Raw genomic sequence first — 25,019 nt, forward strand, 5'->3', positions numbered from 1 at the left:
CCAAATAATTCTCTTTTTTGCATTGAAGTACGAGTTGAACCTATGGTCAATATTTGCTTCAGTATGCTCAAATATCACGCAACATTACCGGAAACTTTCAAAACACGGAGCATTTTCAATTTGGAGAATCGTCCCAAGTTGGTCCATACAATAGCCGTCAATCTCAACCAAACTTGTGATATTCTGTAATGGATATGGAAATATCTATGTAATACAACACCACTACCATTCAATGAGAAAAAGCATAGAAAAATCGCAAATTCAAATTAGTGTAGTGCACTCTTTATGGCATTTTTCCGGTAACAAGCACTTTTACTAGCAAATTCATCAAATGAGAAGGTGAGATGCCAAAGGGCAGAAGTATTTTTTTAAACGTAGTTTACTACAGAAATTGATATAAGAAATGCACAAAGACTTGGTGGCCAAGGGATGCTAGTGAGTCTCCGTTATGTGCTGACATCAATGTGGAAACTCAAATGCACCGCTAAATATCTAGTTAACCTAGTGTGTTTTCCTTACCTACTTTCTGTACGTAACACTTTTTTGGAAAAAAATCACTTGTACTCCTTGACTTCTCACGCATTTATGACTTAAAAACGTACTTTACAATGCCGCGATAGTCTTAGAGTTCGTGAAAGAGCTAATATTCTTATTTCCACTAAAAAAAACACTCATTATTTTCTTGAAAGCACGTCATTATCAACTCCATGACTTCTGACGTTGTTAAAGACGGCCTCAATTTGAAACATTATATACTTTATAAATTTATATACTGTGAAAATTATTTATGCGACATTTATATTTATTTTATTATTTCTGCGACAAACTCAGAATATTATAACAAAATTTCCGCATCTATGGAACTGAAAATGATAAACGAAATGGTTAATTGCGGCCTGAAAATGCAATACGACTACCTGAGTTTATCGTGATACAATATGCATGTGAGAATAGGGTGGTTTCCTATTATATTTTTACTGCCTAAATCGAAAGATTATTACTCCTGGAGTACGAATTTCACACTTTTAGATTTTTAAATGACGATATCTATTTTTTCCGATTAAATGAAAAGTGAAAAATTTCGAGCGCGCGAAAACGCGACGGCTAAGTATGAATGCTGGGAAAAGCCCGTGTGAGGTCACTCTGATTCCCGCTGTCGCAAAGTGGGGCGAGGATGTTAGTGCCGCTGAGATGCCAGGCTACCTGCTAGCAGGTAACAGAGTACCCTGCTAGCAGTTAGCGCTTGGCTTAAATAAGGATTATTAATACCCTATCAAACGAAGGAAACTTTCCGACCATAGGCAGTTTTAATAGGTGATTATTAAGAGATGTTACGCTGAGCTCTGTGCCTCATGCATGCATTGGTAATCTCAGACGATGCAAACTCCTATCTACTCGTATAGAAACTAGGTCCCTGTGACGTCACGTGGAGTGGCATCGCATGGGCGCCAAACTGGCCTTTTTCAAATGTGGTAAAAATTGACCATTGCCATTCGTCTAAACTGGGATTTCTAAAACCAAATAATTTTAATATTATGAATACACTAATGGTGGGTAACGAATCGCAATCAATGCCTTTCGTTATCTTTGGTGAAGTAAACTACCCTATTTATTCTAAAACGCACACGTTTTATAGCCATTCTTGGTTACATTAAAATTTTCTACAAAAATTGCGATACATCCTGAGATGATCCTTCCTTGGGGGCGCTTAGTAGGGATGGCGGAAAAAGAACAACGGACGGGAGCCTCTGACTTAACATGCGCTAGGCACGGTCCTAAGGAGAGATTGGGAGGGGAATAGGAAGGAAGGAGGTGAAGGGTAAGGTCGACTCGAGTGTGTTGGAGGGGAGGGGGGGACATTGGCGAGCGAGAGGAGACAATGGTATTGGTGGCAGGGGGGGGGGGGGAGTGCGGACCTATAATATCTCTCCTGCGTCAGGGGTTATAGGATGAGTCCGTCTCTAAGGCTTCGCCTCTGATCATCTCCGGCGGGAGCGTCACTTCATCGAAGCCATCCCAACTGGAAGGACGCTCAACTGTGGCCACTCCGTCTCTGGATTGTCTCCCCTACCACATTGTGACACCTCATTTGACGGGGAGGTCTGCGCGGGAAATCACCCTACCTACGTCCGGATAAAACGACCGTCCTCACTATCCCACCGAGGTGAGCTATGGCTAAAAAGTTTCATTGCTCCAAATGCAAACCTTGTCAATCAGTGTACGTAAATAATAAAATCCGTAGATTCAAGCGTTATGGAGTGGAATATTTCCGCATTGAAATAAACACTTGCAATTTTACCCGATTTTTTAATTTAGAACGACTTAGGTTTCAATTTTAGCACATCTACACCTTGAAGGTGATGTAGTAACATTGAATTCTAGGTCGTAATGACTTTTATAATGGTGGAAAACTGCAAGTATTCATTTCAATGTGATCGTAATGAATTATCTAGTTGAATACACCAACGGATGAAGTTCGCCATGAAAAAATATTTCACTCAGCCGGTATTCGAACTCGGATCTCCCGATTTCCATTCAGGTGTGTTAGCCAGTTACCGGCTCCGGGTTACTCCGGGTTCGAATACCGGCTAAGTCAAATATTTTTTTCATGGTGAACTTCATCCATTGGTGTATTTAACTCTGCATCCGTGCAAAGTCACTTGTTCCTGCAGTGCTTTGAATTATCTAGTTAGTTGGAACTAGTAAGCGTGCGAGAATTGGCTGAATTTCACCTAAAGGCGACAAATCACTCTCACTCAACCGGTCACTTTTCTTGGAACCTTACGGATTTTGAACTTACGCTATCATCAAGAAACTTAAAGGGTGTATTTACTTATATCAGACCCTGTAAAAAAATTTCCTGAATGAAAAATATGAAAATTTTGACTCATTATTTTCTCTGGGGCTAAATTTTCATACCTCAGATCCAGGAAAATGTTAAAAAGCGTTTACTGTAGATATCATGGAAATTTCAAAAGAAACGCGTCAAAATTTAAACAAATAATACGACACGGAAAAATACAGAATGTATATACCGTTCAAGTGTAAGTGGTGTGTTCTCTAATCGGAGTAGCCAAATGTTGAATGATCAATCTCAATCGGTAGTTGGTTGAACAAGAACTTTGAATAGAATAGATTAGATAGATCTTACTAAATTCTACACCGCGCATTCGTGAATTTAATTCATTCAGGTTTAATAGCCGGTTTGCTTCCCTAAGGCACCTAGGAGTGAGATGATATAGGGTTACCTTGGAGATGTTTTAAGTCTGCACTCAGATTTTAAAAACGGGACTATTCGATGTGTGGATAGTAGTAATTCGGAATTGGTGCCAAAAAAAGACAGTTGCGCTGAGATATGCGTTATGAATTAGATACTCCGAAAGAGAAGCTTGTCAGGCATAAAAACTCATTATTCCACATAGAGCTCATAATAGAGAAAGCAGTTGAATTTTTTCCTACCCGTAAAAAGGAGAACTTCATGAAAGACATTATTATCTCCCACGAAGAGACCTTATGGTGACGAAAAATGATTCAATAGATAAAACGCAGCTAATAGTCACAGGAAATAATACTGCTAATAGAATGAAAATATTTCGTGGATAAATAGTTACTTAAATATTTGGTGATAGGAAAGAACTTGGAGACACTAGGGCAAGTAGTTCATTCTTTCTCAGTGATTCAGGAATGGTTTCGATAGGTTCAGGTAGAGTTCGCCCCAGAATTAGCCACAGGTTTGTGAATATCGAACAGTAAGGGTAAGAGGGGCCAGTGGTTTCACTGGCCAACCTCGTAGTTCGATGATTTTATTTTATATCATATAATTATCATATTAAATAATTATTATATCTTTATCGCAACGTAAATTCAATATTTGGAAAGTTTAGATTTTTAGACGAAGTTTCACCATTTTAAGAACAACACGAGTAAGTGAAGCATCAAGTTCCTAAATTGAAAGTGTACACAAAAATAAACGGAAGCCTTTCCCTCATTATTCATTCACGCCGAAGCTTAACTTTGCACCTTCACATCACAGTCTTTTGTATAAGACAATTTCACTTTCGCTGTGGGAATTTTTCCCAGCGAACGAAACGTGCTTAAACCTATGAATTTTTTTCCAGACGGAATCTTAGCCGCCACATTCCAAACTCTAAATATCTCAGCCAGTTCTAGAAAATGGGTAGCCTGATGACTCAAAATGACGCAGCGACCTTCACGCAGCGCCGGTTAAACGCTTTTTTTTGTCTCAAAGGCAATATTTTTCCGAATCTCGCGTTTTCCTTCAACCGATTCGGGAAAAATATTGCTTTTGGTCCTTGGTCCATAGATTTTTTCGTCGGTGAGGAAGGAACTATAAAATGAAAGAATAAAATGACTGATCATGGCTGTAATATTGTCTGATAGCCTTATTTCCAGTAATAAGGTCGTCCACTCACACCTGAAATCGAAATTTCATAAGATAATTTGTCAGATGTATGGGAAGGGTACGTAAAAATTTACATACTACCCTGCAAGCCACCTCAATAGGCGTGTGGCGGGGGTTGTTAAGATACCAGACGTAAACGTAAGATACACGTAAAAAATAAATGCTCCAAAGAAATAACGCCTGCCATCTTTAGCACATCTATAATCGTGCGGAGGAAAAGGATAAGGTATAGGTTAAAAAATATCCTCACTTAGCCATTTTATCGTAAAATTAAAGCAAAAAAAATGCTAAAGTTGTCGCCCTATTTTTCATGAGTCGGTGACGTCATTATAGTTCCGGTTCATTAAGTCGTTTCGAGATATCCAACCCGTGATGAAAGAATCGCTCATCACGTTGTTAATGACAACGAACCACGTGATACGGATTGGTGGGGCCAAGAAGTAGTGGAGAAGCGTTGAGCAGGTCGACGGGAGTCGGTGACGTCAATAAGTCATCAGTGAAAGGGTTAAGCCCGCCGATATGTCGTAGCGAATAGCACGATAAGTAATCGACGGAACAGAAAATGGAAAATCACCGGTCTTTTTATTTTTTAAGCTGTATCGTAATCTCCGGTAGTAAAAAAAGTTCTGAACGAGCTCCTTTTAGCAGCAGCGAGTTAGTAGGGAGTGAAAAATCTGGAGTCACTGGAGCCACTTATAGTAGGAGATGGTGGGCCTGTAGAAGAGTTTTTGAGAAAGTGAGGCTCTACTTTTTTTTTTAAAGGGCTCCAGCTGTTCGGCAATAGAGGAGTACTAACGGATAAAAAGCTATGCATAAAATGGAGTTCATTACTAAAAGAAAAAAGTATTTACTCACCGGCAATATTTCTATAGTATTTTGAGATGCATTTCTCATGGCTATGACCAGTGATTTTCCGCGTTATTGTATGTTCGTATTGCCTCGATTTGTCAGACTTCACAAAGCAGCTATTCAGTTTCAACTGCATATTTTTAGCTGCATGTTATATTTCTTATCTTTCCTGACAGAGTGAGTGACATTTTGCCTATTTATATAATAAACGCTTATACATGTCGTTTTCTTTCCCCTCAAAATCTAAGTGAAGGATAATAAAATGTGTCCCATGCAGCTTCAAGGTCATTTAGCATGGAAAACTTGTTGCAAATTTATTTTAAATCGAGGAAATAGACTTCCAAAACTACCTTAAAAGGATTCGGTTACGGGGTATAACTTTTACCCTTGACGAAATTCGTTCACATTCAAAATATATAGCTACATAATTTGTTTTTATCTCACAGCCTTACAGCTCCTCAGGATATCCCCGTCCTCAGCTCTTTTTAACGCGTGAAGTTCAAGAGTAGACGTCGGAGCACATCCTAAGATGTTGACATCATGCTCGAGGCTCATTTGTATCGGAAGAACGTAAAATGAACTGTCTTGGCTGCGTTTCTTACCAACGCAGGCCAAATGGAAGGTCACTCGCCATCAATAGAAAGATTTTATCTCACTGCTAAAAAGTCACGCTCATCTTGATGCATTACGTTCACTTGTGCCGGCTTTTTTGTAAGAGTTTTTCGAGCAAAATTCTTATGTTTGGACAGAAGCATGCGAAAGTATGTGCTAGTATTGGTCTGGATCTTTCTTGGGGAAAGTGCGTGTTTATTTTTAGGTATTCACGATTTTCGACTTGATAGAAATGTTCGGGATTTCGTAATGTATATGTTATATATATATTGGTTATTTATTACATATATAACCAAGTAGGTGAGAGTCATATGTTTTTGGAAATGAAAAAAACGGTACTTGTTCTTCCAGATGCCTCAAAAATGCTATCGAATGGAAAATCCATTATACGCATTAAAATGTGATGTATAAAATTATTATCGTTTAAAAAAATTCTAAATTGGTCAGATAAGAATTTTAGGACCACGGATCAGAATTTTAGTACGAACACGGCTTAGATGTTTCCCTGAAAGGACACATGTATGTAGTTCTCCAACTCTAATGCGTATCTTAGTAATCCAGCCACCTAGTTATAATCCCGAGTCAAGGGACGTGTAAAAGGAAAGGTTTTACGTTTAAAAAGAGATAAGGTAATGCTAAAGTTTTAAAATAACTTGCCAGTTAAATTGCCAGAGAGATGTTTAACAGAAAAGCGACTATTGCAGCTAAAAGAAATTTTCAGAGCTCAAATAGTTTCGACTACTTCCTCATTTACAAGCGACAACTTAAAACGCATGTACACAGCCTTATTTGGTATGGATGGAAGAGGTGAGGGAGTTGAAGGGCACTGTCCGATTAATATGGATGGTTTTAAAGTTACGACGGGAAAACCCGCGGGTACACCATAGGAGGGAATGGAGTGCCGATAAGGGCTTCTGGGAAACCCAAGCGTCTTCGTATTCGGTTCCATGCAAATTTATCGCACTACACCCCAATCTACACCCTCCTCCTCCATCTTAGCAGCATAACGATGGCTAAGTTCTAACAACACGTATCTCAAAAATGACATATTTTTGGTAAAGCAAAAAAACTATTAATATTTTTGATTGTACACTGAAATTAAAAACCAAAAGTTCATAAAACTGATAAACAAGCATTCATTTACAAACAAAGAGTTGTTATTTGCTTGTATTTTATTTATTTTTAATGCTATTACACATTTTTATGATACCTGCCTCAAACTGGCCGAATTTGAGATACGTGATGTTAGAACTTAGCCATCGATAAGAGTGAGAGTAAGAAAATTAATAGAAGACCAAGGATGAATATGTCATATCCTACAGCTACATAGCTCTAAAAATTTTCCGCACTAAATTATCTTCATTCCATATCCATCTCTCTGTTGCAAACCACCTGAAGGTTGGTTTGATTACATTTTGAGAAGGTAGATCTCATCATGGGTCAGGATTGCGGCTAGTGAAGTTCACAGGGTAGGTTGGCCAGTTCTTTTACCTGGGTCACCTCGCGCGTAGAATAAATCTCAATTCTCGCATAAGCAAATGTGTCAGCAGCTTAGACTACAGCTCGAAACGTCTCACTAACATCTCAGAGATGCGATTGCATAAAATGAATTAGGGAAAAGTGTTGCCGAAAAACAGACCAATGAATTTCCTCTTGCCAAAATAAAGCTATGTGTCACAGCAACTAAAATTAAATCCTATTGTATTCTTCATATTTTTACTTCAAATATTATTTAAAACATACATGGTACCCTAAAATTAACATGTTTAATCCCAGCGTAACATTACATTCTTCACCTTTTTGCTTTAAATTATACACCAGATAAAAAACCATGCTTCATTTTAGCTCGTTCCCTCACAGTACATAATAGAAACGTTATAGTCTTTTTCCGCCATGCGGAAACATGGACTGAATGCAAGTTAGCGAGTAAATAATTATCAGTTTGGAATTCTACCAGCAAGCGATTGCTTAACGGCAACATTTGCTGCACCCATTAATTTGATTATCGGAATCCTAACGTGAACTGCGTGCATCCGATCATTGAAGTCACCCCGGAGTCTAGAGACGCCAGACCAAGCACTACGTGATCAGTTTCCGTGATTGGCATCTAAATCGGAAGTCTCCTTTTCTGAATGGGAATCCCCGCACGCTACCGTTGAAAGATTCATTAGGGTGACAGATTGGTGACACAACTGCTTACTAAAACGCTTGTTTTTTTTCAAGACACTAGTTTTAAAGGTTACTGGAGACTTCCTTGGATAGAGCAAATACTTTGCGTTTGATTCCGTGTTATTATGCATAAAAGGCGCTATGGTTTTCAAAACTAGTCATTTTTGCCTACAAACCAAAACAATGGTGACGCACAAGACCAGTTGTAATATGGATGAAGGCGAAATTACAGCGTCGGATATAGCTATTTACTTCATTAGAATAATCAATTTTACGAGAACTAATTATACAAGATAGAATTCATGCATAGCATAATTATGTAGACCAACTATGCACATAAATTGGACCGCGACATGTTGTTATATATTTTTCTGGGCATGGTAGAGGTGTGTTAAAAACTATGATGACTTTTGCTTCGGGTGGGCATATCCATCACGTCGATTTAGAGAGGGTTTCCGGGACACAGCTAATAGAATAGCACTGTGACTGATTTTATTTCAATTTAATTAACAGTTTAATATGGCTCAATAGATATATTATTGCTTTTTCTGAAAACTGTGGATACAAATCTCGATCCCCAGTTTCAGTGACTTTGAAGTGTTCAATTAAAATTTTTCAATTAGAGTGTTAATTTTTTCGTGCGAGAGGCGTTAATTTTTTCGTGAGAATTTTCAAATTTATATGAATCCTTGCTATACGAAAATGTTTCTGTGTGAGTTATATTTACAAGTATTCAATTAATGAGTGCTAAGTTGTAGCAATACATTATCACAATGTATACTCTGAATATCTACAAATATTGATGTGATTTACTTATAGTATTTGCAGGGATTACATGGGAATTTAATATCCTAATGGAATAGAGGGATGTACCTGATTTGACAAAGATTAAAAAAAAGCGATTTTCTCTTAAAATCATTGCTATTGCCATAGATATTTTCCAGCCGGTTCATTTTCATGTAAACGAAAGAAATTTGACATTCGGAAGAAAAATCCATCAATATTAAAACCAACTTTGATGAGATGCAATCAAATTATAAAAGCTAAGATTTTCCGTCCATGACCGAAGCCAATCAAATTTTTAAAAATCAAGCAAACAAACACATATATTCGTACGTCTATCGATGCTGGAGACAAGTTGGTCACTAATGCTTTAAAAGTGAGCACCACTGGAGTGCAATCCCTCAGGGATAGCATTTGCATTTGATTCTAATTCACTTGCCATTACTTTTCAGGTGGCTGTAACGATCTCTTCATCGACACTTCACATTCGTCCAACCCTCCGACGACATGGCGAAGTTGTGGCTCTTTGCGGTGGCGGCGCCACTGCTGCTCGCCCTGCCGCACTCATTTGCACAGCAAGGACAGCGAGGCCGAAGCATACGTGAGTGAAATTACTCATACGAATAGTAAACGAAGCCAATCGGTGCAAACAAAACATATGCTCAGTTAGAGAGCAATGGGAATTCAACACCGGACATGCGGTCATTAATTTTTTTTACAAGAAGCAAATAATTTTTCCATGTTTAAACCAAAATCAACCTCTAATTCTAAAACCACTAAAATAAGCCTTCCTACGTCCTATACCTCATATAAATATTTATCTCAAATATTTTCGCGTCTCATCTTGTAATTTCTGAAATTCCTTGTCGTTATTTATAGTTTTTCATCTTTTCTATCCATTTTTTAAGAAAAGCTATGTAGCTATTACCTCAGCGATCAATTACGTCGAAAAATTATACATATTTTTACAATATGCAATTACAAATTTATCTGGAAGTTTTTGTCTGATTTTCCTCTTCCTATATCTCGTTTTAGCACGTACCTATTGTTAACCTGGGATTATTTATACTTTTTTCTGTTTTTTTTTATCGCAAGGCAAATAATTCCAGATGCATTATTATTTTTTTTGCCTTTGCAGAAATTTTTGTATGTTTTTGTATTTTCTCTTATGGGGAACCCCGTGGCATTAATAAACGTACATTCATTCATTCGAATTTATATTCAAATCGGGGAATTCGGGCTTAATTGGTGAGCGGGTTGCATACGATGGTATTTCATTGTATTTCATCAGCTGCACATTTCGTCTGCACAATGCTGAAAGTTAAAAATGAATATAGGTCATTCGCAGTCATTATAAAATGTAACTATCTAAGAAAATTGAGTGAATTGCCAGAGGATAGATGCCCCTGAGGTAGTGGTCTCCTCAGCACATGTATTGGAGATAGTCATCACAAGGGAAGAAATTTTGGGAGGCCTAGATGATAAGAAATGATTTTTACCGAAAACTAAATGCGCGGACGAGAACCAGAGGCGGATCCGGAAAAATTTTTGGAGGGTGTGAAGTTCACCGAGAACTTACATGGAGCTAGGGCAAGATAGAAAACTTTCCAACTATACTTCGCTATAAAATAAAGTTTTTGGTATGGTAGTTGATAAAAGTTAACCATTTTAATGAATTCAGTATTCTCCTCCTTAAAAAGGGAAAAGCAGAGTCAATTTAGGGCGCTTTCTGTAGGTGACATTACAAGCGCTAACGGAAGAGGTATCCAGTATCATAAAAAAACAATATTTCAATAATACACATTTGGCTATGAAGTAAACAAAATTTAAAAGTATTTCCGTGAAATATTTTCAACGGTGTCACGATGGATTTATCATGAGAAGTATTATCTTGCATTATATGTTGCATGATGAGGTGGAAGCTATAAATATTAGTAAAATAAGACATTGCAATATTTCCTCTGAATTAATGTTCACGGGACGAGTTTTGTTGTTACAACTTGAGAATGTTGTCGTAACAATGAAACGCGTAGTACAAAAATAATTCATAGAAATGTTGCAAGGTTTTTTAAAACTAATAACGAGAAGTGTTAATCATTGCTCTAAAAACATCAAGGAAAGGTTAAATAAAGAAAAAATTGCTATTAATCTCATGGTCAAGGGCATATTATTTCCTATTGTTATTGACGAGTCATATAAGCATTACGATCGCGATCATTATTCTATGAATTATTTACGACATGTACGCACGCAATGGATTTTGTTGAGAAAGTGAACTGTAAATTCACCGCTACCACAATATCTCTCAAAGTCTGTACAAGCCCTGATATTGCGTTTGAATTTTAATATCTAAATTTGGTCTGCTACTCATTAGCACCTGATAAAGATTCGTCTGCGCTTGTAAAAAAATGAGCAATTTTGTACTCAGATATTTTGAGTGGATGTTAAGTTGAGATAAGGTCTTCCTTAAATCCTGAATCATATTATCACATTTCACTCTCAAGTTCCGGGAACGCGTGATAAACGCTTTTTGATGAATCAAAATTTTAACATATCCTATCATTTTTTGTAAAACGCGTTTATTCGCGTTGTTATTGGGTTCGTTGATTCAGGAACGACGATTGTAGTGTTCTCTATATTTTTAACATGCGAAAACAAACTTGATATTTGCTGTCTTGGGGGCCGATTTGAGGTAGGTAATCATTTCAAATACATGTTCTGGAACAGGAAACAGTTAAATATTATGCAAAATAAGGAGAGTGACACCACCAGTAACTGCGTCATCCCTGAAGTTTTACGAAAACAAGATGGTGTCTTTCATTGAATTCATTCATTTATTTTGATTTCAAAATTTTACGATTTTTAGGCTTCATTATAGGAAATTTCCGCATGAAGCCCATTGAAAAATTCATTTAGGGATATATACGTGAAGAAATATTTAATTTACCGCAGATTTGCCTTCCAAAAAGAAAAATATGAACCGATTTCATACGCAGGTAGATTTTTTTGGTTGGTATTCAGTTAGCTTACACTTTAAAATTGACGGTCAATATTACTCACCGCAAAACAATAGTATTCTTTAAATAAATTTTTAATTTCGTGAATATTATGCTGAAAGTTATACTCATCATTGGTTGTCACCAAAATAGGAATACTCACAGTGATATAACTTATCCATAGGCGTTTTTCTCCAAATATTGCATGAATTTTTTCTAAATTTTAAACGTTTCGCCTCGGACGGCAGGCTTGTGTGCTAACGATTCGTTTATCGTATCCTTGCGATGCCGGAATTATGAGTTTTTTCAGGGGGATCTAAGGCTAGTTCCTAGTTCTAGTTTAGTTCTAATCTAGTTCTAGTTCTAGTTTAGGTGTAAGGTGGAATTATCAGTTTTGTCATATAAGTTTGCCCCCCACTCAACCTCTCAAATATTATGTATCCGTTACTTATTTTTTTAGATACGGTTACTGAAATTACACTCCGTATGTTTTATACGGAGTTCTATTAATATTATTTTTTAACTATTTATAATTTATAATAATGATTATTGATAAACAATTTAACAATTATTGATCAATAATTTAATTAGAAAAATTAAATAACCTTTTTCGACAAACTTTTCAAATTTTGCCGCCCCCTAAAATCTGCCGCCACGGGCACGTGCCCCCCCTCTGCCCCACCCTACTTCCGGGCCTGTATCCATGTACTTTTCCTCTCGAAAAATGTTTCCACTAAACATATCTCTCTATCTAGAAAGGGCTGTCATTCAAAGCTTAAGGAGGTATTCCCACGAGTGCGATGCTTGGGAGGTTAAATTGAGGGTCGAAGTCGAGGAGTGGTGGAAGAAGCTGAAAGAATACGTTCTGCATGTGAATATGTGTGTAATCTTTCAGGTAATGCGCGTTGATTTTACTAGCAAAACCAAATGAAATGCTAGCTATTTTGGTTCCTCCATAGGATTCAAAACACTTGGCAGAATAACACATAAATTAAAATGCTCGGCCTCTTTAATGGTAACTACTACATGTAATTCCCATATCTAAAGCACAGTATTGATCTTACTCTTAACTATATATGTATTGATAAGCGCCCAACAGGCGTGAAAATTTTAATTCGGGGAAAATGAAATTAATCACCTTCATCTGCAGTGCTGGTTATTAGGTACTTTCGTTTGATCATCAAGGATTTGGCTTGAGATCCATATCCGCTTTTCAATGAAGAATCCCGCTACACTACTACTTAGTGTTAATTCATGCTCTAACCTAAAAAAAAATTTCAATGAAAATAATAGCTGACATTATTCAGTCGGGAATAATATTGTGTATTCCATGCAAAATAATATCAGATCAAACGAACATGAATAGATACGAATGGATGAGTTCTTGCGAAAGATTCCGCGATGATTAGTGGATGCGAGCATGGTTTCCCAGCTTCCACCGCGTTGTAAACGTCTGATGGCGACAGCTTTGATATAAATGGGCCGGTAACTATACGCCGCTTAGTTTCAGCATCATACTCTAATTATGACCTGTAATTGCTGGCGGGATTGCCTGCGAAAATGTCGTCATCAGACAAGGCGGTGAAACAAAGGCGGATACAGATAATATTCAAAGGGCGGGGGAGGGGGGGGCGCAATTGAGCTACCTTTCCTTTTATCGTGATTAAAAAATGAAGTCATATGCAAAGTTTAAGAAAGTTTTATTTTAACTTATTATACGCATATACAAGACCATACCATCTTATGATATTAAAAAATTGCAATCAAGGTTCTGCAATGTTCGGAAATGCGGGCGCGGGCGGTCCCCCATATGTAGGTATCCGCTACTGCGGTGAAAGTCCGGAAACCGTGCTCGCGCAAATGAATGATGACAACGACAAAACTATCTTCGTACCTAGGTTCAACGTTTTAGTTTCTTTGTATCCATAGCGAGAGAGATCCACAATGATCCTCACCCATCGTTTGGCAAAGTGCAACTAACAAGCGTCGAACGAAAAGGAATATACAACCCTCTTGAGACCGAATTTGGCATCAAAAATCCTGATGATACTCCCACACGTTTATTCTAGGGTTTAAAGAGGCTCAAAAAGTCAAGAAACGCAAGGAAAATGAGTCAAAGAAATGGATTCAAGAAATGCGATCCAAGCTGGTCGGTTATGTTGAAATGCAAATTACAACCGACGTCATTTTTCCCATTTAATAAAAGATGATAGAGTGTAGATAAATTCTATCCTGCTGGCAGAAATCGGTTTTTGTCAGGTTTTTGAGAGGAGCATGGCTTTATAGCCCAATCTAGTACTCTGTATAATGTCCCCGAAAATCAGATATTGATCTGCATTTCTCGGAAAACGTTCGAAATTCACCGCCGGAATTTTAACCTTCACCCTCCTTTGGGACAAGGCCGGATTGACATCCTTGGGGGCCTCTAGCCAACATGTACCACAAGCAACAGGGCCCCGTGGAGGATATAGTTTCTATAATTTTCCTATAAATGGAAATTTCCTATAATTTCCACAAAATTGACAAGATGGTATCAGCTTTCCAATTAAAGTGCTCATTTCACCAGCTTAAAAAACTCATCAGCAGTAATTTCTGTAATTTTTCTTTAAAGATTACGAAAGAGAGAAGGCCGAATTGAGATTTAAAGAGAGGAAGGAAGTCCAGAAAGGGAGGGGATAATGCCAGAATACTCCTTAAAATACTACATGGAAACCTACCTTAAACGGTAGCATACTGAAATAATGCGTTAATGGGAGCATTAATTGAAAAAATAGCGTGAAACCTGGCTAAGTAAGCGGGAGAATTAGCGTTGAGTTTGTCTGACTTTGAATTAGCGAGAAAATTATTGGGGAATTTCGGTTCATTAACGAGATTGGGAGGCAGACATAATGAAAGGTAGATACACTAAAAAAATGGATAACCAGAAGATTATTGCCCTTTGGCATGTGGTCTTCTCAAGGGAAGTATAGAGTAAGACGGACAATAGCGACAATGGAAAGAATTTTGGGGGTGGAGGGGGGCTGAAGCCCCAAAGCCTCCCCTGGCTGCGTGCAGGAATGGCAGTAGAAACTAAACGAAAGTCAAAACCAGTAAAACTCCAATAGTTTCATTCCCGGTAGCGAAATGTACACTCGAAACGAAATGGATTTAAACCCGGGGAGATTTAAACTCAGGGTCGAAACAAAAATCGGAGAAAAAATACTTTGAGTCGAAACTAAGCTAAAACTCTGGGACGAAACGAAACGTAGATAATGTTTCGCACCAGAGGGACTGCGTGCTTCCCCTTTGAACAGTTCAGTTTCGGCCTACTCACCGAGTACGATGAATGATTGAATGAAGTAGAGGTTCGGCCTACCGCCATTACATGCATGGGGCACTCACTTTTTCACCACTATCAGGAGAACGGTGAACGCAAACTGGCTATTCAATTTTTAAGCTTTAACCACTCAACACCATGGGCGCAGCCAAAAAAATTAAGGCTAGGGGGGGTTTTAGGCGCAATTAATACTTTGGGGTGTTGGGGTATTGCATGCCCTCCAGGGTAAGTGGGAGTTGCGGGGGCCCTCCTCCAGAAAATTTGTAAGATTAATGGCTCCAAATGGCGAGTTTTACGGCTTTCTGAGGGATATTTGATTAACCCTAAGACTTTTATGTAAGTAATACTAATCCATTAAGTAAAATGGATTAAATTTTTAAAAAATTTTTCTCTGAGCTTTGGGGGGGGGGGGTTAACCCCCAAAACCCCACCCTCGCTGCGCCAGTGCTCAACACGTATGCTAAACGTAATGGGTCGAAACTATTCCCTCCCATCCCCCTCCACTCTACTTCTGGGATCGAAACTTAACCATCAGCAGCGGAGTTCCGATTAATTTAGTTTCGTTCGAGGGAGTAAAGTTTCGTCCCGGGTCGAAACTAAGTTCCTTGGTGATTTTAATTTCGTGCGGAAACAAATATAAATTTAGGCCTCGCATTATTGTTTCCCTCCGGGTCAAAACGAAACGTTTTCGTTTCGTTTCACTTGCCATCCCTGGCTGCCGTGCCTGCATTTATTCTTGAATTGTAGGCGACATTAACAACGGAGTGGAGAGAAAACTTACGAGCGAAAGTGAATGACAGCAATGAAGCACGGGGGTTTAGGGACAATCGAATGCCCATCAATGAAACGGGAGGGGTTGCTGGGGCCCTCCCCTGGATTTTTTTTCAAGTTAACCTCTGAAAATAGCACTTTAAGGACTATGTTAGGCTAAAATGTTTTGGTATTACGACCGGTTTCGCACTTTTTTTGGAAAAATGTTGGTAAAAGTACTGAGAAAAAGTAATTGGGCTCAACTAAAGTTACTCAATGAAAAAAGAAATCAATTACGAGTACAAATTACTGATTTTGATTTAATTTATAACTTAAAAAATGTAATCAGTGATGCTTAAGTAACAATTACAATTACTTCTTATAAGATTGCCAACTCTATAGGCCGCGGAATCGAGAATTGGGAATAGATTTGAAAGAATCGGAATCGAAAGAAGTGGAATATACTCATCCATAGTAGAAAGTAACCGCTACAAGTACAAATCGATTAAAAAGTAATCGTTACAAGTAATCCGATCATTTTTACTCGATTACTTACAAACACTGCAAATTACAATTTAACTTAAGGGGGGGCCAGTCTCTCCTTGACCCCCCATGACTCCCCCCTATGAGCACGACGGTACCGCGGACGCAAAGACATCGAGAGTAAGCATCCGAATTTCAGGCCGCTAATGTTACCGGTGCGGTGTCGAGCACGTCTGAACGTCGTGAGACCTCGAGGACGCCGCCTCCCGGTATTTATGGACGCGGGACTTCGCGATGCATAGCACGGGCGACATGGAACTCTAAAAAGAGAGACGGAGCACTTTGAGTCCAAGGATAACTGCGCACAGTGATAAGAGCGCTGTCCGACTCTCACGGTCAGACGCCTGCATTCATTGTAAAGCCTTGGAGACTCCTTTGAATGTACCCACAGATCAATTCATCGTATGCATCGCAAGTGTCAAGAGCATCCGTTAAAACCTTTGCGAGTGAAAGGCAATAAGATCAAATCAATAGCTGTTCCAAAGGGATGAGGAATTTACGTCGGAATTTCAATAAAAATGCATAGGTACAACAGATTCAGGCTTCAATTGGTGGAAGTTAGACATAATACTTAAATAAATGAAAGATCGTAGCACTTTTCCACAAATTTTTTTTACTCGGCTCACTGACCAGATGATGGCTCAGTGAGCCGAAACGCGTTGTACGCAGTAAAACAGTTGTGGAAAAGTGCTACGATATTTTATTTATTTAAATATAAAAAACAATGCATAGATTTTAACATGGCCAAATTTTTATTTCTGAGCCACGGTCGTGGCCAGAAATTTTTTTTCGATGGTAATTCTTTAGGAGAGTGGAAAATGATAAAGCAGGAGCAATTTCCACAAATTTAAAGTTATTGGTACTATCGGTTACGCTTTACAGCACCATCAGGTACCAATAAATTTAAATTTGTGGAAATTGCTCCTGCTTTATCATTTTCCATTATGTCACGTTTCCACTCCATCTCGCCTGAAACCTCAGATTATCTTCTTTAGAAGAGGGTGCGCTTAAGACAGTCTCTCCAAAAATTTCGAGGGGTTTTTCCTTGGCTTCGCTTCCCTTTCGGCGGACTTGTGAGAACAAAAAAATCTCGGAAGGCGATAAAAGTAAAATATTGATTCCTGAGATTTGGATTATCATTTTTTGCTCTCCATTATATCATTCATAGTCAGCGCACGTAATATACAACCCACGTAACATTTATACCTTTTATTTCTGCGGTAAATTAAGGGATTTTTTTCCAGGAAATGATACTGAAACAATGTCATAAATGGCAGCGATAGGTCACAGAGGTGAGGTGTCATAATTATGGCGTTGCAGGCATGTCGGTCAACACAGATGGATCGGAATTGCAGAACAATGAATAAATTTCTGTATGGCAATTGTAAAAGAACATCCGTCAAAACTTTCGTAAGAGGAAGGCAATGGGATCAAATCAATGGCAGGAGATGTTTAAAGTACGTGGATTTTTCACACCAATTTTAGTGCAATGCTTAATATATGTGACCAAATTTAGATATCTGAGGCAAAGGAGTGACCAGAAAATATTTTCGGTGGAGAAAGAAAAAGGGTTATTTTGGAGAGGGTACGCTTAAGACCGTATCTCCCGAATATTTTGGGTAGGGTTGGAATAAACCTCTTCGCTTCGACGGTTTTGTGAGGATAAAATTTTTCCAAATGATATGAAAGAAAAACTTTGATTTTTGAGATGATATTTTCATCGTTTTTGCTTTTAATCTCGTTAATGAGAATAGGGTAGTTTCCTTCATCAAAAAAAACGAAAGGCATTGATTGCGATTCGTTACCGAACATTAGTGTATTCATAATATAAAAATAATTTGGTTTAAGAAATACAAGTTTCGACGAATGTTGACGGTCAATTTTAACCTCATTTGAAAAAGGCCATATCATATTGGCGCCCATACGATGCCACTCCACGTGACGTCACAGGGACCTAGATGCTATACGAGTAGTCAGGAGTTTTTCATCGTCTGAGATTACCAATGCATGCATGAGGCACAGAGCTCAGGGAAATATCTCCTAATAATCACCTATTAAAATTGCCTAAGGTCGAAAAGTTTCCTTCGTTTGATAGGGTATTAATAATCCTTATTTAAGCCAGTCGCTACCTGCTAGCAGGGTACTCTACGCTACCGCCGTGCTCGGCAGCAAGCAGCCTGCATCGTAGCGGCGTTCATAGCCTCGCACCCAGGTGGCCTCACACAGCAGCTGCCAGACGTCACACGGGCTTTTCCCAGCATTCATACTTAGCCATCGCGTTTTCTCGCACTTAAAAATTTTCACTTTTCATTTAATCGCGAAAAATTGGTATCGTCATTTAAAAATCTAAAAGCGTGAAATATGTACTCCAGGAGTAAATATCTTTCGATTTAGGAAATAAAAAAATAATAGGAAACCACCCTATTCTTGAATCATTATGCAACCCGCAACACATACTCTACTCTACTTCCTACTATTCATAACATGATGGAGGCATTATTTTCCAGTCAACGATGCAAAAATAATGCCATAAATTATCAAGGTAAATACCATAAATAGTCAATAAGCAATTATAGTTGCCATATCTAAGCCAACTAAGCAGGTTGATTCAATTTTCTAACACTTTTGGGTTTATTCAGAGCACCATCAATGGTTTAATATAGTGACTTCCTATCATTTTGACTTTAGTCGAAAATTTATTGTCCTCCTCCTCCCAAAAGATAAATGCCTCCATCGGGTCATTTCCAAGTGTAGAGAGAAAAAAGTTGAATGTTTGTGGCGGATTGTCAGCCATGTGTGCACTTAAAAGTCCACCTTATAAGTCATTTAAAAAAATGAATATAGGAAAAGACGTGTTGATGTTTTAGCAAAACTATTAACAAAGACAAGATCTCCAAGCCAGTGCAGTTTTATGTTGAAATATCAGCATTTTGTGGCAATAATTCTGTCAAGGCTAGGATCATACAAATGGGATTTTACAACTGTAATTTTTTTTTCTTTGCAGCCAGCTACATAAAAGTGTGTCGCCAAAGTAACCCCAACATTGAAGAGTGTATCAAGAATTCCATTGAGAAATTACGACCTTACTTAGTGAAAGGTAAGATTATATTTAGGAGAGGATTCAATATACCTGTGAAGAATTGATTTAGAATATAATATGCCTGAAGGAAGCGGAATGACTGGTTAGGGTTGTGAAAGGTTAATAATCCAAGGAAGTGCCAATGAAGCAATTGAAAATTGAGACTCTTCTGTACAAAAATATATTGGTGATTCAATGGGAAAAATTATTTCACCACAAAAAGTATTCTTTCCTCTTCCAAGGGCTTTGCTTACTCAAGTAAATTTCTAAGTAAACAAATTCTATTGGCATATAGCAGTGGGAATTTCATTTGGGGGAGGCCCAAAACCAAGGGGGGAATTTTTGAAAAACAGGTGGTTTAAGTAAAGGGTTTTAAACTAAGCTTTTCATGATCAGAAAAACTCCATTTGTCAAAGAAATCTTTAGTAAATTCATGATTTTTCAATATTTTGTTTCTAATATGAAGGAAAGTCATTGTGTTTTCAGATTTTGGTGAGGGGGGGGGGGGTCTGGATCCCTCAGACCTCCCCCCTCACTACGCCACCGGCATGTGGTCAAAGTACATAATTTAATGCAATGGATCCATAAATATTTTTTAACGAACATTGATTCTCTTTGCAGGCATTCCAGAGTTCAATATTCCTTCCATTGAGCCATTGTACATAAAAACTATCAATGCAAACCAGGGACAAAGTCTCAAGATCACACTGAAGGATGTGAAAGCATATGGATGTAGTGACTTTGTGATAAACAGGCTCAAGTATGTACATTATTCCAGTAATGTGGCAGGGCCATCATCCATATAAAAATTCTGATTCTGAGGCCAATATTAAGGGCCAACCTATGTGGGGATATGTGAGGGAGTTACACCATAGACAAATATTTTGAGGAGGAATAAAAGTATATGGGGTGCTTTTAACCGTTTGGCTGTGGGAATACATCATTTTAGCTAACAGCCTCTACGGGAGAGAACCAAGAAAATATTTTTCCCTTTAGCCTGGCTGAGTGTCTTGCAAGGAGTGAACCCATGTAATCCAGGGCAACCCTTGCTTCTTTCTAATGGAGGGATGGGCCTACAATTGGGCTCTTGTTATTGACATATTAACTCTTTAGCTGCGGGAGTGTCAAAATCTTGCTGTCACTGTGTTCGGGACATGAGCAGGGAAGATATTTTTCCGTCGACCCCAGGCATGTGCCTAGCAGGTAGTGGACCCTAGTAATCCGGGACTGCCCACCCTACCCCCTGATGACAGACCATGAATATAATATGCCCTCGGTAAATACACAGGGACGAAAGACCCACCACCAGAAGTATAAGAAAGAGAAACTAATGCGTTCAAATAAGTTTCCCCAGCTAATGGACAACGGGAGGATAAATAAATTCCTGGGAAATGCAAGGATTCGTTGGAATTGTTTTCATAGTGAATGCACCGCGGAGAGCAGTGAGCCCTCTCTTGGAGAAGGGATAATCTGGGTAGCACTCCCCGTGGTGAGGGTGCCCAGTCCTCCAAAGATGCCTTTGTGCTCTCTGCGACTAGGTTGGGCCGAGTTCAAGCAACCGCGGAAGACGGCAATTAAATCTTAAGGAAAGGCTGCCAGTGGTAAGAAAATCTGTTCAAACGTAGAAAAACGTTTTTCCTGCACTCACCATGCAGACCATTTAAAAACGTTTCCGCAGCCTAAGAGTTAATAGTGTGGAGTGGGATGGAAGCAATACAAAATGGGCTGTACGGTAGGAAATGACAGGGAGCACCCCCTGCCATAAGGGCTGGGGCCAAGAAGAGTAAAGTCACTTCAGTGATCCCTACAGTGAGGAAAAGTGAACTTTGGCACTACCTGGGTAACAATAAATATTTCAGGAAACTACTGTAGGTAGTCAAGCTATTGTCAAACGTTTAAAAATGTTTTTCCCATAGTCAGAGTAAAAAATTTTTAAAAACGTTCCTGCAGTCTGAAGGTTAAAATGTTTACTACATATCAGCAGGGGAGAGGGGGGGAATCGGGGTGGATGGGAACTAGGGCGTGACTTATTTTTTTATTTCGCCTCAAATTTAGCCCTTCTTCTTGCTTCCCTACCCCTTCAGGGGGTAGAATTAATATGCTATGAAAATCAGGTAGATTGTTTAACATTTAGAGGTCAGACTAAATGGAGTAAGAATTAATTTTCTTAAAAAGACTATGTATGTAATGCTAATGTTTTTATCGATGCATGTATATGTAAATACAAGTACCTTAACTTGAAGGGTGGCATAGGAAATATGACATTCAATTCAAAAGAAAATATTAAACTTGATAATATTTTATGTTAATGCTACAAACTAAATGATTCAGAAGCTTTCCTGAAAATTGACAACACTAACATTTAGTACGCACATAAATCACACCTTGTGATGGTAATCAGTCAGGTATGCCTGGTATTTAATTTATAATGTCAGCCTGTGTACATCTATATGTATTAACAATGGATAAATTCTTTTGACAGGATGGATTTGAAATCAATGTCAATGGATTTTGGATTGAATCTCCCTCACCTCTATATTGAATCCAATTATGAAGTTGATGGGAAAATTTTGTTGCTGCCAATCAGAGGAAGGGGTCCATTCACAGGAAATTTCAGTGAGTATTTGGACAACTCTGAAAACTCAATCACAAATACCATACCAAAAAAAAATTCACCAAAAGGCGACCTGGCACAACTCACTATACATATTTATATGCTAGTTGTTATAAGGAATTAACTAAGCTCTTCTTTTACCTAGCTAACTGCAAAGGAGATGTGATACTCCGTGGTGGATTAGAAAAGAGAGGAGGAAAAGATTACTTGAAATATAAGAGTATGGACATAAATATACACGTTGGACGGGGCAAAATGCAGCTAGAAAACCTCTTTGGTGGCGATAAAATGCTGGGTAAGTATACTCATAAAATTACTTAGCTTATCATGAAATAGAATTATTATTTTTGCCTTAAAGGATAACCCTGGAGAATCATGTATCTATGAGATGAGAAGATCAAATAGCTAATCTTTCACTGCCTCAGGGTCTGACACAAAAAAAAATTAAAAATTGCACACTCTTGTGATGAAATGAGCCAAGAAAGCCTCAGCATTACTCAAATCCTAACATCTAGATGTCATAAAAAGCCTACAACCCCTTCTCCAAAGAAGGCTGGCTATTTAAAAATGCAAAATGTATATAACGTTACCTTGCTGCACTGTACCCGTAGGGGAAAAAATACCTACCCATTTTGAGAAACAAAAAATTTTCTTTTTAACCTTGTGTTAATAAACACAATTAGTGACTCAAGGGTATACTATACTAGGGTTGATTAAAACCGCTGTTTAGGCTTTGGTTTTTTTCTGTTACTTTCCTTGGTGCCTTGGTAGTATGCAATGCCTCACTGCAATAATACCTTGACAGTCTGTATGCGTAGGCAAGAGGCTCTTTACCATCTTCTGACTCAATATAAAAGTATACCAGTTCATTTTTCAATCCACGGAATTTAAACCAAAACTGGTATAATATCCATATAGAGTTTTACCATAATTATGCAGTAATTACTTAAATAATTAAATCTTAAGCTGATTTTATAATAGGCATTTTAAACTGATATTTGTTGCATGGCTCTACATAAAACAAAATATCGCATTTAAGAGTATAAAATTCTCAAAAGTAACCCATTATTTTTTCATAAAACAACATAAATATACAATGTTTCAATCACTGATTCAACTATAGCTTTTATTCTTAAATAAAATGTTCGAGCACAGAGACAGGGCCCAAGCTTTTACTCAACTGAGTCTCATGGGACAACAGCATATCTGGGTTTATTCCACCACTATCCTTCCTGCTCAAGGAAATATTACAGATTATCAAAAAAATTTACACATCTGGAAGGTTCATTATTTATCTTAAGTAAAATACTTTCTCAAATAAAATGGAATAGCTCTCACTTTTGTTTCCAATTTCGTTTTACAATTAGAAAATCAAATATGCAAGCAACATATTCGATTCAATTGAAAACTAAAAATTATATATTCTAATGGAAATCACACTAGGATTAATATCAATTAATAATGTATCTTTTCATATTCCAGGAAAAATTGTGAATGATGCAATAAATGCCAATTTTGACCAATTCAGAAAAGAACTGAAGCCACAGATTGAGAAGGCGATATCTTCAGTAATGTTAGATTCAGCCAATCAAATTGTACAGCACTTCCCATATTCAGAACTGTTCCCCAAATAATACCTAATAAAATATATTATTTTTTTATAAGCACAATTGTTGTTAATTAAGACCTGAGATTGCTTACCTTTGACTAGGCTGATTAGAGCAAGGCTGGATGAATCACTGACAGCACAGGTATGTGGCCCCATCATCCATCCAGTCAGGGCCGCAGCTAAGAATTAAGGCTAGGGGGGATTTTAGGCGCAACCAATACTTAGGGGTGTGGGGGTATTGCATAGCTGCCAGGGTAAGCAGGAGTTGTGGGGGCCCTTCTCCAGAAAAATTTTAAGAATAATGGTTCAAAATGGCGAGTTTTACGGCTTTCTGTGGGATATTTGATTAATCCTAACACTATTCTATAAGTAATACTTATCCAATTATGTAAAATGGAATAAACATTAAAATTTCTGTGAGCTCTGGGGGGGATTTTATCCCCCAAAACCCCCATGCTGCGCCACTGCACCCAGTAATCCTCAAAAATTACAAGATCATGGACTACTCTTAAGGCTGTAAAACATGGGGCACGTACTAGCACAATCTGTCATTTGTACGAAGGTGCAGTCAAAATTGCATTGTGTATAGTGATGAATTGCTAGAACACAAGCGAAAATGCATGGACGTGAGATTGCAAAATAGCCCCTGTTCTAATTTTGTTCATGCAATTGCACAATCCCATGCCATTTTAGAAATGAATGCATTTCTAAACTGGGCAATTCCGTGTCCAGTGTAAAACAGCCTTTAGGCCCTGGGGGTATTGCCTCCCTTCAAAACCCCTTTCAGTGAGCCTACCCAAAGGAGTTTCTTTGTTACTCAGATTTTTGCTGTTAAAACTCATATTCCAAATACATAAAATAAATGGTTGGGTTTACGTTTGCACTCAGAAGGGCATATAAGGGGGTTCAGCAATGATAGATGAACACAATTAGTGACTGATTGGTGCACTTAACAGGGGGAATTAAAGCTGTTTTTTTTGCTTGATTTTTTTGCGTCACTTTCCTCAGTGCCCTGTGGTATACAATACCACTTGGCAATAACGATTCTGAGGTATGATATGCATGGGCAAGATGCTTGTTAGATATTTTCATCAACTGTTTTTGCTCATTCTTCCTAGAAGATACGGTCTTTTCAATTATGCATCCCAGAAATTACAAGGGGAATGGCCTTATAATTTAAGAGCATAGGTAAGGACTCATTTCCTTTGGAAATCCCTTAAAATTCAACTCAATGATAAGGGGTGCAATTGTGATGAAAGTAATAAAAGGGATATGC

The 25,019-nt window shown here is 38.1% G+C and overlaps 1 protein-coding gene across 1 annotated transcript; it reads left to right on the forward strand.

Moving 5' to 3' along the window:
• The first annotated feature begins 1,953 nt into the window (after positions 1–1,953).
• On the forward strand, positions 1,954–23,798 carry LOC124161271 (circadian clock-controlled protein daywake-like). Its single transcript, XM_046537559.1, has 7 exons — positions 1,954–2,164; positions 9,289–9,437; positions 19,446–19,538; positions 20,142–20,280; positions 22,003–22,136; positions 22,280–22,429; positions 23,617–23,798. Exons 2-7 carry the CDS (start codon positions 9,344–9,346, stop codon positions 23,766–23,768), a joined length of 762 nt encoding a protein of 253 aa, XP_046393515.1. The 5' UTR covers positions 1,954–2,164; positions 9,289–9,343; the 3' UTR covers positions 23,769–23,798.
• The last annotated feature ends 1,221 nt before the right edge of the window (positions 23,799–25,019 follow it).

The sequence above is a fragment of the Ischnura elegans genome, chromosome 6, assembly GCF_921293095.1.
Source record: "Ischnura elegans chromosome 6, ioIscEleg1.1, whole genome shotgun sequence".
Taxonomy (NCBI): domain Eukaryota; kingdom Metazoa; phylum Arthropoda; class Insecta; order Odonata; family Coenagrionidae; genus Ischnura; species Ischnura elegans.

Excerpts from the sequence above, each read along its gene's own strand:
- LOC124161271 (XM_046537559.1), top strand. The coding sequence starts at position 9,344 with ATGGCGAAGTTGTGGCTCTTTGCGGTGGCGGCGCCACTGCTGCTCGCC. Across the intron at positions 9,438-19,445 it reads ACAGCGAGGCCGAAGCATAC|CCAGCTACATAAAAGTGTGT; the intron begins GTGAGTGAAATT and ends TTTTCTTTGCAG. Across the intron at positions 19,539-20,141 it reads ACGACCTTACTTAGTGAAAG|GCATTCCAGAGTTCAATATT; the intron begins GTAAGATTATAT and ends TTCTCTTTGCAG.